At 39.4% G+C, this 12,192-nt stretch overlaps 1 protein-coding gene across 1 annotated transcript in view; it reads left to right on the forward strand.

Moving 5' to 3' along the window:
- The window catches only part of slit1a (slit homolog 1a (Drosophila)), a 58,187-nt gene that overhangs the window by 29,138 nt on the left and 16,857 nt on the right, over positions 1–12,192 (forward strand). Inside the window, exons 5-9 of the mRNA XM_020921004.2 lie at positions 3,610–3,681; positions 3,981–4,052; positions 6,079–6,150; positions 6,851–7,014; positions 8,956–9,103. Coding sequence (XP_020776663.1) covers positions 3,610–3,681; positions 3,981–4,052; positions 6,079–6,150; positions 6,851–7,014; positions 8,956–9,103 — 528 coding nt within the window. The remainder of the gene's footprint in view (positions 1–3,609; positions 3,682–3,980; positions 4,053–6,078; positions 6,151–6,850; positions 7,015–8,955; positions 9,104–12,192) is intronic.

Below are 12,192 nucleotides of genomic sequence, written 5' to 3' on the forward strand. Positions count from 1 at the left end.
ACAGTGTGTTTCTCATTGGTTGGTAAGCTGTGTGTGATTAGAGCGGAGTCCATCCATGAAATCCCCCTCACTCAGGTCCCATTGCTGAAGAAGAGACAGCTCGTCCCATGCTTCTATAGGGCCACAGTATATATGTGTATGTGTGTGTTGTGCTTTTCAACATCATAATAAATCTCAAAGCATTTCCAGACCCATTTTTCAGGCACAGACAACACAAGAGAGTTAAATGCATAAATGAGCACCACTGTGACAGTTTGCTGGAAAAAAGATCATTCTGCTTGATCATTTATTTCCGGACGTCTCTGTAAATATAAAAGGAGGAAGCTCATGGCTGAAGTAAAGACAGATAAATGTGAACTTGAATTTCCTCTAATATCATTCAAGGCGAAACACTAATGAAGCCAAACAAAGGGATTTTGCTGCAAGTTTCTTCCATTTTTTATTTGAATTTATTTAACCCCATGATATGAAGGTGATGATATTTTTATACTTTACTTTTTGTGACTTTAATGCAGTGTGTTCTCTGTTTTGCTCAAGTTTCAGTTTCCTGTGAAGATTTGCGTCTGATGTGTTCTGCTGTACTGTACAGTAATGGGGTTATTCAGATAGAATGGTTTCTATCATCCCACACAAAGGGATGAGTTTCCTTTTATTGTGAAGAAAACATAGCTTAACATTTAGTATTTAGAGTGGCACAATGGCATATTCGTACACTCCATTAACTCTTTTAACAAGTAATCAGACAAAATGCCTTTTTGTGTCTATTCCCTGTGAATCTGGTCTTTAAATAGTTCAACAAAAATGCAACTGATACAATTAATGCCATTAAATGTTATATTATTGGGACCACAGTTTTCCTAGTAACTAGTGTTTCTGTGTAAATATTTTTAGTGTCCATTACAAAGACAGTGATTACTAAGATTAAAAGATTATCATACTCCCACATTGGAAAAAGCACTTCACATTCAATGCATTTTCTAAATGGTTTTGTTCCACATAAAGCAGCCATATACACTTTTAATAGCTTGTTTGCGTCCATTAAAATGTTTGTACTGTGAAGGTATTTACCACTGTATTCCCATAACATGTTTTGATATGTGCTGGTATTCAATTCTTTGTGGTTCAGTTTGAATTATGACTATTGCTTCAACTTGTTTACCAGAGAGCCACAAACTGTTTCAATAAAGATGCTCTGATGTGTGTGGGTCAGTAATGAAGCGTGTTTTGATTACGTGGTAAAAAGCATATTTTTAAATGCCAATGTTTCCCCTCAGCTAAGCCAAAGTATTAGAAGATCACCTCTCCTAATTAATGATGCTTTTTGTTGTCAGCGTACACCGAGGCACAGGTTATGAAACCTGAGTGAAAGACCTGATTGTTTGTCATTGTACAGGCATGTGTACGCATGTGCCTCTGCAGGCTTTCACTGGAGCATTAAACACTGCACATTTTGTGGAGCCTGTTGGGTTTTCATTATGTTTTGGAGGTAAAACAGTCCTTGCCCTCCTCTCAACATATTCAGGGCCAGAAATGGTTCACTGAGATATGAATCTATGCTAATCTTCTCAAGACTGTGTTTGCTTTGTGTTATCTTGTTTTCCAAGAGGCGCACAATAAGAGTGTTGTGTACTGTATTAATGCAGGGAGATAGGGATCAGGGGTTAATGATGTGAATCAGACAGGAACCAGACATTACCTTGAGAGAGCGGCTTATCTGGAGCCCAGGCGCCTTCAGCTATGTCTGATACTGTTGCTAATTGAACTAGATACAGACGTTACAGAGATTCTTGTAAACAAGTATATCAGTTGATTGGTTTATACACGATATGAGCCTTAGTTTATGTTAAGATTGTGAGGGAAGCGCATTAGTGAAGAGTTGTTAGCTGCCGCATACCTGAAACCATGTGTGCTGCTGCTCCATCATTAAGACTACAATGGGAATGAACTGTGATAGACGTAAACGAAAGGCGAGTGGGCTTCTCTAATGAACTAACCGGAGTTATGCAGTGTATTAAGGTAAATCTATACCAGGTCTGAGCCTTTTGAACGTCCGCTCAGACACCTGAGATATAAGTGGGCTTTTGGACATGCTGTGTACAGAAACAGGCCGGCCAGGGGCAGAGGTGGTCATTACAGCTCTGTGTGAGGAGCCTGGAGGTGGTGGAGCTTCAGTGTAATGAGCAGAGGAGGCGGTCTGGTCACTGGGCACTACTGAGTACCTCTAACACACAAACAGAATAAACCTGGTGATTATGACCTGTGATCCTGCTCCTGCACCTAACTGCCCCAGCCCTGATTCTGCAAGATTTCACTAACACATGAGTCTGAACCAAAAACAATATTTTCAAAAGGGAAGGAGCCTAACCCTTTGTATTTTATCACTTCCTAAACATGTTAGAATTCTGCCTGTTTAGTGTCTCTTACATGCTGTGTCCTCAATGGCCCAGTTAGGAGTCTTAACTTTACTGTAACTAGCACTAAGGAGCAAGCCTGGTTGTCGTGATGACTGATCTCTCACAAGAAATTGTTTTTCTAAGATTAGTGTGAATTTTTTGTGGAAATATATTTTAAACTAATAAAAAAAACAAATATTTTGAATCGAACATGGTTTAAGTTCTGCATAAAGTCAGCCGCAACCACATACTATGTAAAATACTGCATGGTCTCCCACAGAAATGTGTCCTTTGCCATTTTAGGGATGTGTAAATGCAGAAATGTAGCGCTGCTAAATTTAATATGCTGTCTGCCATAAGAGTTCAAACCCCACAATAAATCCTTGAAACTCAGTGAACAAAAAAGTGCAGCCAAAACTCCATGGGTGCTGTGGCTGTTCTTGTAGGAAGTTAATGAGAAAAGTCAGTGTGCTTATTACCATAGAGATACCACAGAGCATCATTATGGGCTGTCATGGGGTTTCTGGGCATGCATTGTCCCAGAACAGAGCTACAGTTGTGACGCGACCCCCCACGACCTCAGTGTCTAATCCAATCAAACTTGTTAGCAGTGCGTATACATCACTCCAAGCCAATCATGTTATAGCATGATAACAGGATTAAAGGCTGTGAGAAGTCAAACATCCCATGTGTGATGAGAAAAAAAGAAAAAGAAAACTTGTACAAGTGCATATGGCAAGTTTTCATGATTCTCAAATTTTGACTTACTTTGGTCCTGTTGTAAATATAAATTATAGTTTTACAGATATCAAGAAGCAGTTTATGAGGAAATGTTGAATCCAAACATATTTATGACATCACACTAGGGATAGTTCTGTCCAAAGGTTTGGCAAAATTTGTACATAAGAAACACGTTTTTTCTGATACTTTAAACATTACTTCAACAAAGAGGTTCAACAAAGGTGTTTTCTTATATTTTCATCTGTCAGATAATTTCTGTGTACATTAGAGGAGTTTTGCAGGTACCAGTTAAGGAATGTCACAATTTCCAGACAGGAAGTCAAATTTTAAATCTAAAAATTTTAAATCTATAAGTGTGAATGCTTTTGCAAAAATCGTATATACAATGATCTTTACCATGTTTTAGTAAAATGAGTAATCTAACCTGTCATAGGCACTTTATTGTATAATATTGTGTTATTTTTGTCTTTTACAGAGATCTGAGTGAGAACTTGATCCAGTCAATCCCCAGAAAAGCATTCAGAGGAGCCACAGACATCAAGAATCTGTGAGTTTTTGCTTTGACAAATGTATGTATGTTAAGAAATATGTTAGTATGATGCGTTTTTTCTTGTATTATTATCCTATATAGATTTTCCACTCCCTGATTTGTCCCCACTCTGTACAGTTATCGTATGCCAAAGGGTGATGCAGCTAAACAATTGCAGCTCGTCTTCAGGATTACAAGCTCCATATTGATTTACCATAGTCCATCAGTGTTGTATTTACAGTGCTGACGATTACAACCAGTCTGCAGGGACAACTCAAGAGTGTCTGTCAATAACAACGACTCTTTTTTCTGTGTAGTCAGCTGGATAAAAACCACATCGCCTGCATTGAAGATGGAGCCTTTCGGGCGCTGAGAGGTTTGGAAGTGCTGTAAGTTTTAAGCTTTATTATTTCCCTCAGCATATTCCCTTCAAGCACTTGTATAAACCCTGTCACCTGCCACCATTTTAGTTTTAGTTGCTAACAAAAGTTACTCCATAGGAAACATGAATTATTTAACAAATTTTCAGTATTGCAATAATTTTTATTTGATTCTGCAATTTCACTTCTTGGAATGGGATGATATAGAAATTTTGTGTCATGATTATCATGGCCAGAATAATTGTGATTAATGATAATATCACAATAATTATTAAACAGTTTAAAAATGCTACAATATTAATAACTATAATTTGATTTGGTTTCATAGTATTGTCCTTTTTTATCAGTGAAAAAAACAATGATATAGAAGATAACATCATGGATAATAGCTTTTTTTCTACTCATTCTGGTGATATAATGGCAAATATCTCTGTTGGTGATTTTCACAATTATACAAAATGCACTATGAATGACTGATTAGAGTTGAACACCCACATTTAACTACCTTAACGTTGTTAAACTTTGGTGCATAGCTGTTTGAATGAATGCCATATTGAGAACTTTGATATTGTTTAAATAATTAACCTTTGCCTGTTTTGACAAATAAACCACACCAAAGAATTCTGGTTTTAGTGATTTTTAAAGTTAATTACAGAGTCCCCAATCTGGTACTTTTCCCCTTCAGATTGGTAGAATTGATAGGTTTGTGATTATTATGTTTCACCCCATATGTTATTACTATGATTATACTACTAAACCATTCAACACATACCTTAACCCGATACAATTCCCGCATGTAAACACACTACAACTGTCTACCCTTTTTACCACAATAAGTGATATTATTGTTTATTTCCTATCCCTATTCAGTTCTTAATAACTGTCTCTGCCTGTTGTAAGTGTCTTAAAAGCCTTGGGACATTCTTTAGATAGGAACAGTATGGTGCAGACTGATCCAATATCCATGTAATATCTATGCTGACTGCCCTGTGTGAAGTTAGTTGGCAAAACGATAAACAAAGATAATGTTTTGTTGTGTTTTTCAGTGTTTGCACATAGCACTTTCCTCTCTAATTTCAGTTCCCTGTGTTATTATACTAAAATACCTTATAGAGCAGCATGAGGGCCCTGCATTTTTTTATACCAGGCGTCATTAACTCCTTGTTCCACACAGTTGACAGCACAGTTCCCCCTCCATCACATCGACTCCACCCACTCTTTTATCAGCGCCCCATCCACCCTGAGGCAATGGAGCTCAGAGTATCTTAATCAACAAAGCCATTCAAATATAACCTTCATGGTAGATCCTTTTATGAACTATACTGAATGTTTGTTTCCAGTGGTTAGCTCTTTATCCCCGCTGTTAACTAAGGATATCAGGATTATTCGGTTAATTGCTAATAGTGCTTATTCAAGTCACAGTGTAATCATAAGAGCTATAAAATAATAATTTTGGAGCTAAATTAAATCATTGCAGTTTAATCCGTATACAAAAAAGTAAGCATGAAGTGTTGTTTTATCTGTTTGTGTCACATTAACTTAACAGACAGGAGCAGACAGGGGCACACAGGAGCATAACTGGATTATTTTGAAAGTTTAATTTCATGATGCTGGTTAGATTTTACAGTTGTTTGGTGAATTTGGTGAAAACGTGTTTTTTCTTCTCACAATAATTGTAACTTTTTTTTTATCTTGACATCGCCAACCTCAACCTTTGGGCCATTGTATTAAAGACAAAACTCTAAATGTTTTATTTGTTTCATTGAGATGGCTTGACTCCTGACTATAGCTGGGGTCTTATATTTGTGTAATTGCATAAAGCAGATGCTTCTTGCATGTGAATTGGCATTGTTGCTTGTCAGAATGCGTAGGAGGTGTGGAGGTTCCATCTGTGTTTTCATATTCTCAGCGGGATGCCACAAAGGGAAATGGGGAAATGATGTAAAAATGGGGGAAGGCTTTGAAGGCAAAAGTAATTTATGCTGTGTTTCTATAGAGTAGATTCATTTCATTAACCCTAACTTTTTTCTTACAGAACACTAAACAACAACAACATCAGCAGCATCCCTGTCTCCAGCTTTAACCACATGCCTAAACTACGAACCTTGTAAGTCACACAATTCCCATTGCAGTGCTCCATTTTTCTAGACATATTCTTAAACATATCAAAACACATTACTGTCCAGATGTGGCAGTCCACAGTGGGGTAAACCCATATGATTTCACAGATAGCTCCTGCAATTCCATGTGCTGTTGGGAGTGTGCCACAACCACAGACTGTAGCCATGCCAAGGGTCTGTATTCCCTTTGTCTAAATCACACAAAATGAACACTAGATAGATGTAAATGGCCTCCGGAGGTTAATGCACAACATATGTCGTCTACTGAATCTGAAATTATGTACCAATTAAAACAATTATGCTTTTTCTGCTGCGCCTGCACCATTCTTGTGGTGCATATTTGAGCGTCCTTGCGCTCCGTGGGGCCGTGCTGTTTGTGTGCTCTAAGTGTCTAAACACAGAGGTTGGTGCTCCAGAGGTCCACTGCACCACAATGAGTTATTCTGAACCAGCGCAGCATTCCAGGGCTGCTGTGTTTGGACTATTGGGTTTTGAAAAGGCCTCTTAAGCATTCTGCCTTTAGAATGTGCCATTTACAATCAACCATGGCCTGTCTCATTTAGGGCCCAGTTTTGCCTAGAGGTACAACACGATGAGCTCTATGATAGAACAAAACACCTCAAATTAGAATTCTGAGAAGGTCTCTAAATGGCACTCACCAGGTGGTTTTGTTTCTATTTGTTTCAGCCGTCTCCACTCCAACAATCTCAACTGTGACTGTCATCTGGCCTGGCTGGCCCAGTGGCTCAGGCAGAGACCCACCATTGGGCTGTTCACTCAGTGCACTGGACCTGCAGAGCTCAGAGGCCTGAATGTGGCTGAAGTGCAAAAGCATGAGTTCACATGTTCAGGTACATTACATCACAGTTTTATGAAAGCATTGCTACTCATCTTTTCCTATGCTCCTCTTCCCTTTACCATGTCAGGCCTCTCACCTGGCAGCCACCTGTCAGCTCGCCTGTATCTTATTCTTTTGGCCTCTTTATGTGTTTACACAGTGAAGGGTTCCCAGGGAAATCCTCTAAACATTTATAAAACCAGAAAGCTCACGCTGAGACCACCTTTTGTATTTTAACACTTCTTCACTGCAGAATTGTTATGGCCTACATGTCCTAGCACATCATGTTTGTGTAAAGAAACTTTGAGTACATGGTGAGCACCAGGTTTATCATATTGGGACAAAGAAAAACACCATGAGCCTCCCCTTCCCTCAAGGACACTGCATCTTCACACCACCTGCAAGGACTGTTTTGTGAAAGTGTGTGTGTCCCAGGATCGAAATATGTAGGTCAATCACAACAACACATAGTAGTTTCCAAAATTTATTAGAATAAATCCTATTGGAATAAATTTAATTATCCATATGGCTATTGTTTAAATGTATAAGTGACCATGGCAGAACTCCCAGTGAAGATATGACTAAAAATGGACACGCATGCACAGTTTTAGCTGTTCCTTTGTCTGTCCTGACCAGACCACCTGGGGGGATTTGGGCCAGAGTGCTGCTACTGTTGAATAAGTGAAAAGGCAGAAGTTATGTTCTGAGCATGGCAGTCAGGAGTAGGGAGCATTATATTGTTTAATGAAATTCCACTGTGCATCTGCTATATAATACCACTGTATAATGCCCCAACATATCCACACTGTTGATCATTAAGTGCTAAACAGTTATATTTTATTCAAAACACATTTAAGATATAACAAAAACCTGGTCTTCAGGATACAAACTAAATAATTTATTGCCAATGGGGAGGGATTTAAGAAGAAGGAGGTTTTGTGTAATGCAATACCCAATGAAGTGTAATGACGGGCAGTATATAAGAAAACCTTGAAACAAGGTAAATGTGCAGAAGCCGAGCATAATGGCGATGGTGAAGAGCATGGAGTTTTCAAACGCCTCTCTCTGACACTGGCTGTCAGACAGCTGTCACTGTTAAGCCCGCTCCAGCTGTGCACTGCACTTTCCTTGATCCCAGGCCTGTCAAATGTGCCATGTTAGATCAGAATGGAGCTATGCTTTGGCCTACACCTGATCCCAGATCTGTCAAAGCTCAGCTTCCACATCATAGGACCTCCAGTCACACGCACTTGGTGACTATGGGGTTCAAACCATGCTTGTGGTTAGAGTAATCTGTTTTTACACACACATTATTAACATTATATAATTAATATGATTATATTGTTTTTGCTGACATGTGGACTAGTGGGTTGTATGCATAATAGTAACTCTTGTAAGTAATCTGTAAGTTACATTCATTATAATTTCTTAATTTGAATGTGTAGTTGCACACATATTGAATTACAAACATTTTGAATAAAGTGGACCCTCCATGGGAATGAAGCGTATCTAGAGAAATGAGGCTGCCTGCCTTGCATGCTTTGTATGCAAATGGCAAAATTTGAATCGTTTGAGAATATATTGAGGTGCAGAGATGGGGGTTATGGAGCTGAATGTGCAGAAAAGCATTCCTCAGAGAATGCAGAATCTGCAACAAGAGATCAATGAATGTTATTGGGACGCTCCGACTCTATTATTCATGTCTTTCTTCCCCTCTCAATAAAGCCACATGCTTTTGATAGGTAACCCAGTTTCTTTGTGACTGAGTTTCGACTGTGTATGACTTTGCACCATAGTGAAGAGCAGAATCTTTCACTCTTTTCAATGTCAAAATTATCTTTTAAAGTTGATATGGCAGAAGAAGTTTTTGGCAAGAATAATGGAAAAGGACTAAACCTGTCTTCATCTCTCCTTCTCCATAACCTTCTCCTTATGTAATGTTCCTCTTTGCCAGGTCACCAAGAGTCTTCAAGCCCTCAGCCCTGCAGCACCGGGGGAGGCTCCTGTCCCGCTATGTGCACATGCAGCAATAACATCGTGGACTGTCGAGGCAAAGGTTTAACAGCCATCCCTGCAAACCTGCCTGAGACAATGGCTGAAATGTAAGCTCACATAACCATCTGTCAGACTAAACTCAGCGATTGTGAATTTTCAATGAGCTGTATGCATGTTACAAAAGCTCTAGATAGATGTTTCTTGTTCCTTTGATATTCAGTGATGTATAGAATATGTTTTAGGGCTACCAACTACCGCCTGTCCTTTCCTAATTTATAGCATTCATCCTAGGGTAAAATAAATGTCTCATTATTACTCAGAAACCCTAAAAATGTACCACTAATGAATGGAAGGTACTGGCATGATATTCCACATTAGACTAAAGGCAGTGGATTTCTGGGTCTCCTCCTCCTCTTGGGCTGTTTATAAATACTCAGCTTCATGGAAGTCACAGATCGCATGTTCCTCAACAGCCCTGACCCATTTCAGCTGCTGTGCTAAATACCCTGGTTTGGACTCTCTGCTGACAGCTATATATGGTCCTAATAGTGAAATTGCAGATTTAACCCAAAACATGCTCTAGTTGGTCAGTAATGTGCACTATGTAACTTTTTGGTTGGGGGTCTGTCGCCTTCCGTTTCTATGGATATGTTATTGATTTGCATGGAATGTTTCACAGACTTTAAACAGCTCTGCCTTACATTTATTCAATTACAAGTGGTTTTATAGTTCAAAAATACATGCATCCTGACTCCTGTAAGCGGAGTTGCCTCTCTACAGATCTGACTTGTTACCTGGTCTGGTTTGTTCTTCATGAAGATAAAAAGGCTTAATACGAAACTGTGAAACATTCCAGACAAAGCAATGATCTCCTTGGAGAAAAGCATTTGACTGACCCTCCACCAGAAAAGTTACACAATGGAAAATGCACAATTAAATAATTAAAACATACTGTACATCTGATTGGAGATTTATTACAGTCATAACATGTGGTGTCATATGAGAGAGAATTTTAGATCTCTCTATTTTTTGTATATATATATATATTTTTTAGTGGCACATATGGTCTTAATCAGCCCCCAATGTGCCTTTTAATTCAAATGAGTGTCCTGCAGCAGAAGGATGTTTTACTCTTCTCAGATTGACTTTCTGACCAAAGGCTTGAATTTTAGCAAAGAGAGAAGACACCACTCCATAATTAAGTATGGTTGGTCTGATCTTTGCAGTTCATTATAAAATTTCAATGATAAAGAATTTGAACTGCTGGGCTTGAATGTGTAATATCTCGGTAATGAGATCACAAAAGCATACACACACAAATGCACACATGCGGCCCTCGTTATGTACAAATCAGAGCCTCAGCCTTGGTGCCCTGTTCGCTCCTAATGAATGCCACTGTGTTTATAGCTGGTGGGATGTGAGCCGCTTTCTGTACTCCACTTTTGTGAGACCAGGCCCAGTTAACCCAAACACAACCACAACACATGATTATGCACCAAAGTCTCCATCTGCAATAACTGAACTATGCTGTAAAAGTGCCCTTGCCTTTCATCCGCCGCTGCGGTCCTGCCATCCATTTGTGACGCACACACACATGTTTGGTTAATACCCACAGGCATAATGTGTTTCCCCATAATGAAAACCATGCTCTAGCACTAATGAAAAGGATGAAGAACATTGATTGAGCCGACACAAACACGCACACAGACACACACACAAATGTTTGGTTGGGTAAATTGGATTAGAAACATTGATCGTGCAGTCCAAGGCAACTCTCACTGTTTCTTTATTTGTCAACTGAGACAGCATCAGAGATTTAGCAGTTTGTTCATATCAAGTAATAACAATGTCTGACATGGAGGATTATGTTGATGAGTAGGCATCAGACATTTTTGCACTACTAATTCAAATTATATGTTGATGACTAAATGAATGAATTGGTGTATTGCTTTATACACAGTATAAGCAACTATTCTTTAAATGCTCTTCTTAAACTGGTGCAGAAGCATTGAGTGTGCAGACAGACAGCCCTCAGCTCCACTGGCTGAAATACCATAAGTTGAACTGTACACAGAGGAGAGAGGGTCTGAATGTGCAGATTGCCAGACTGGTTTGGACCAGTCAGCCAGACTGGTTGATGAGAGAAGGCGCTAAAGCCACTTGGCCCTCTCCTCGGCCGCATGGTGAGGGCAGAGGAACCACAGAGCTGTCAGTCCACTGTAAATCCACACACAGCCGGACTGAAACAGACTGAGGAGAAGCATGGCCACCACAAGAATCTGTGGTCTGGAATCACTGCTATCCTGAGAATGTCAAACTGCTCACTGAAGGAGGAATACTGCTTATGAAGAGGAGTCATTTAAAGAGGATTTTGTCACATCGAAAATAATGTGAAGTGGTTGTGGCTTGTGTTTAACAAAACATTTATCTCAATGAATTAAAGCTTTGGTTTTCATTATTATTCTTAAGTGAAACAGAAACCAGGCTGGACACATTCTTATGGAAGATTTTTTTTTTTTGGCTGGAAAGGAATGTTGAGTAGTGTGACATGTTTTTATCTTAAATTGTGTTTTTACATCCACTAGCTTAGCCCTAACCACTGACCCTCCACCCCACACATTGGCCTATTGGACATGATACAGTTCTTAGGCTGGTTTTTGCCATTCCAAGGCCAAAGGACAAGGCTGCAGCTGGCTCCCTCTGGGCCCCGCTAAACCTTGTTAAGGACAGTTTTAAAAGCTGTGAACTGACCTGCAGATAAACAGCCCTTTGCTGGGTCCACCAGGGAATTGGTCTGGCCTAAGATCCGTCCCAAGTAGCAGCCAGCACACTTACGTCGACTCAGGCACGCTAGCACTAATGGGCTTTAGATGTCTGTTTCCCTACACCCATATGAGGCTGATTACGCCTTAGGACTGCTCAGTCCCAAATGAACAAATGTATATTTGTGTATGTCTCGCTGAAATATTTGTCTGAGCTTTTTCTCATCAACCTGTGCTCGTAGCTTTACTGGCAAAAAGTAAACCAAAGAAGTCCTTTTTTTAATCAGTTTGGTAAAAGCTTTGAGAATAAAGCAGTATATTGTAAAAATAAGACTGTAAGTCTTGCATGAGCTGGAAACTTTAAATATTGTTCTGCACAGTCTTCCAACCTCCACTGCATATTAGCTCTGCACTGTTTATTGCTTTTGAGGATG

Source organism: Boleophthalmus pectinirostris, unplaced genomic scaffold (genome assembly GCF_026225935.1).
Source record: "Boleophthalmus pectinirostris isolate CB_2022bp ecotype Guang Dong unplaced genomic scaffold, ASM2622593v1 HiC_scaffold_5, whole genome shotgun sequence".
Lineage (NCBI taxonomy): Eukaryota > Metazoa > Chordata > Actinopteri > Gobiiformes > Gobiidae > Boleophthalmus > Boleophthalmus pectinirostris.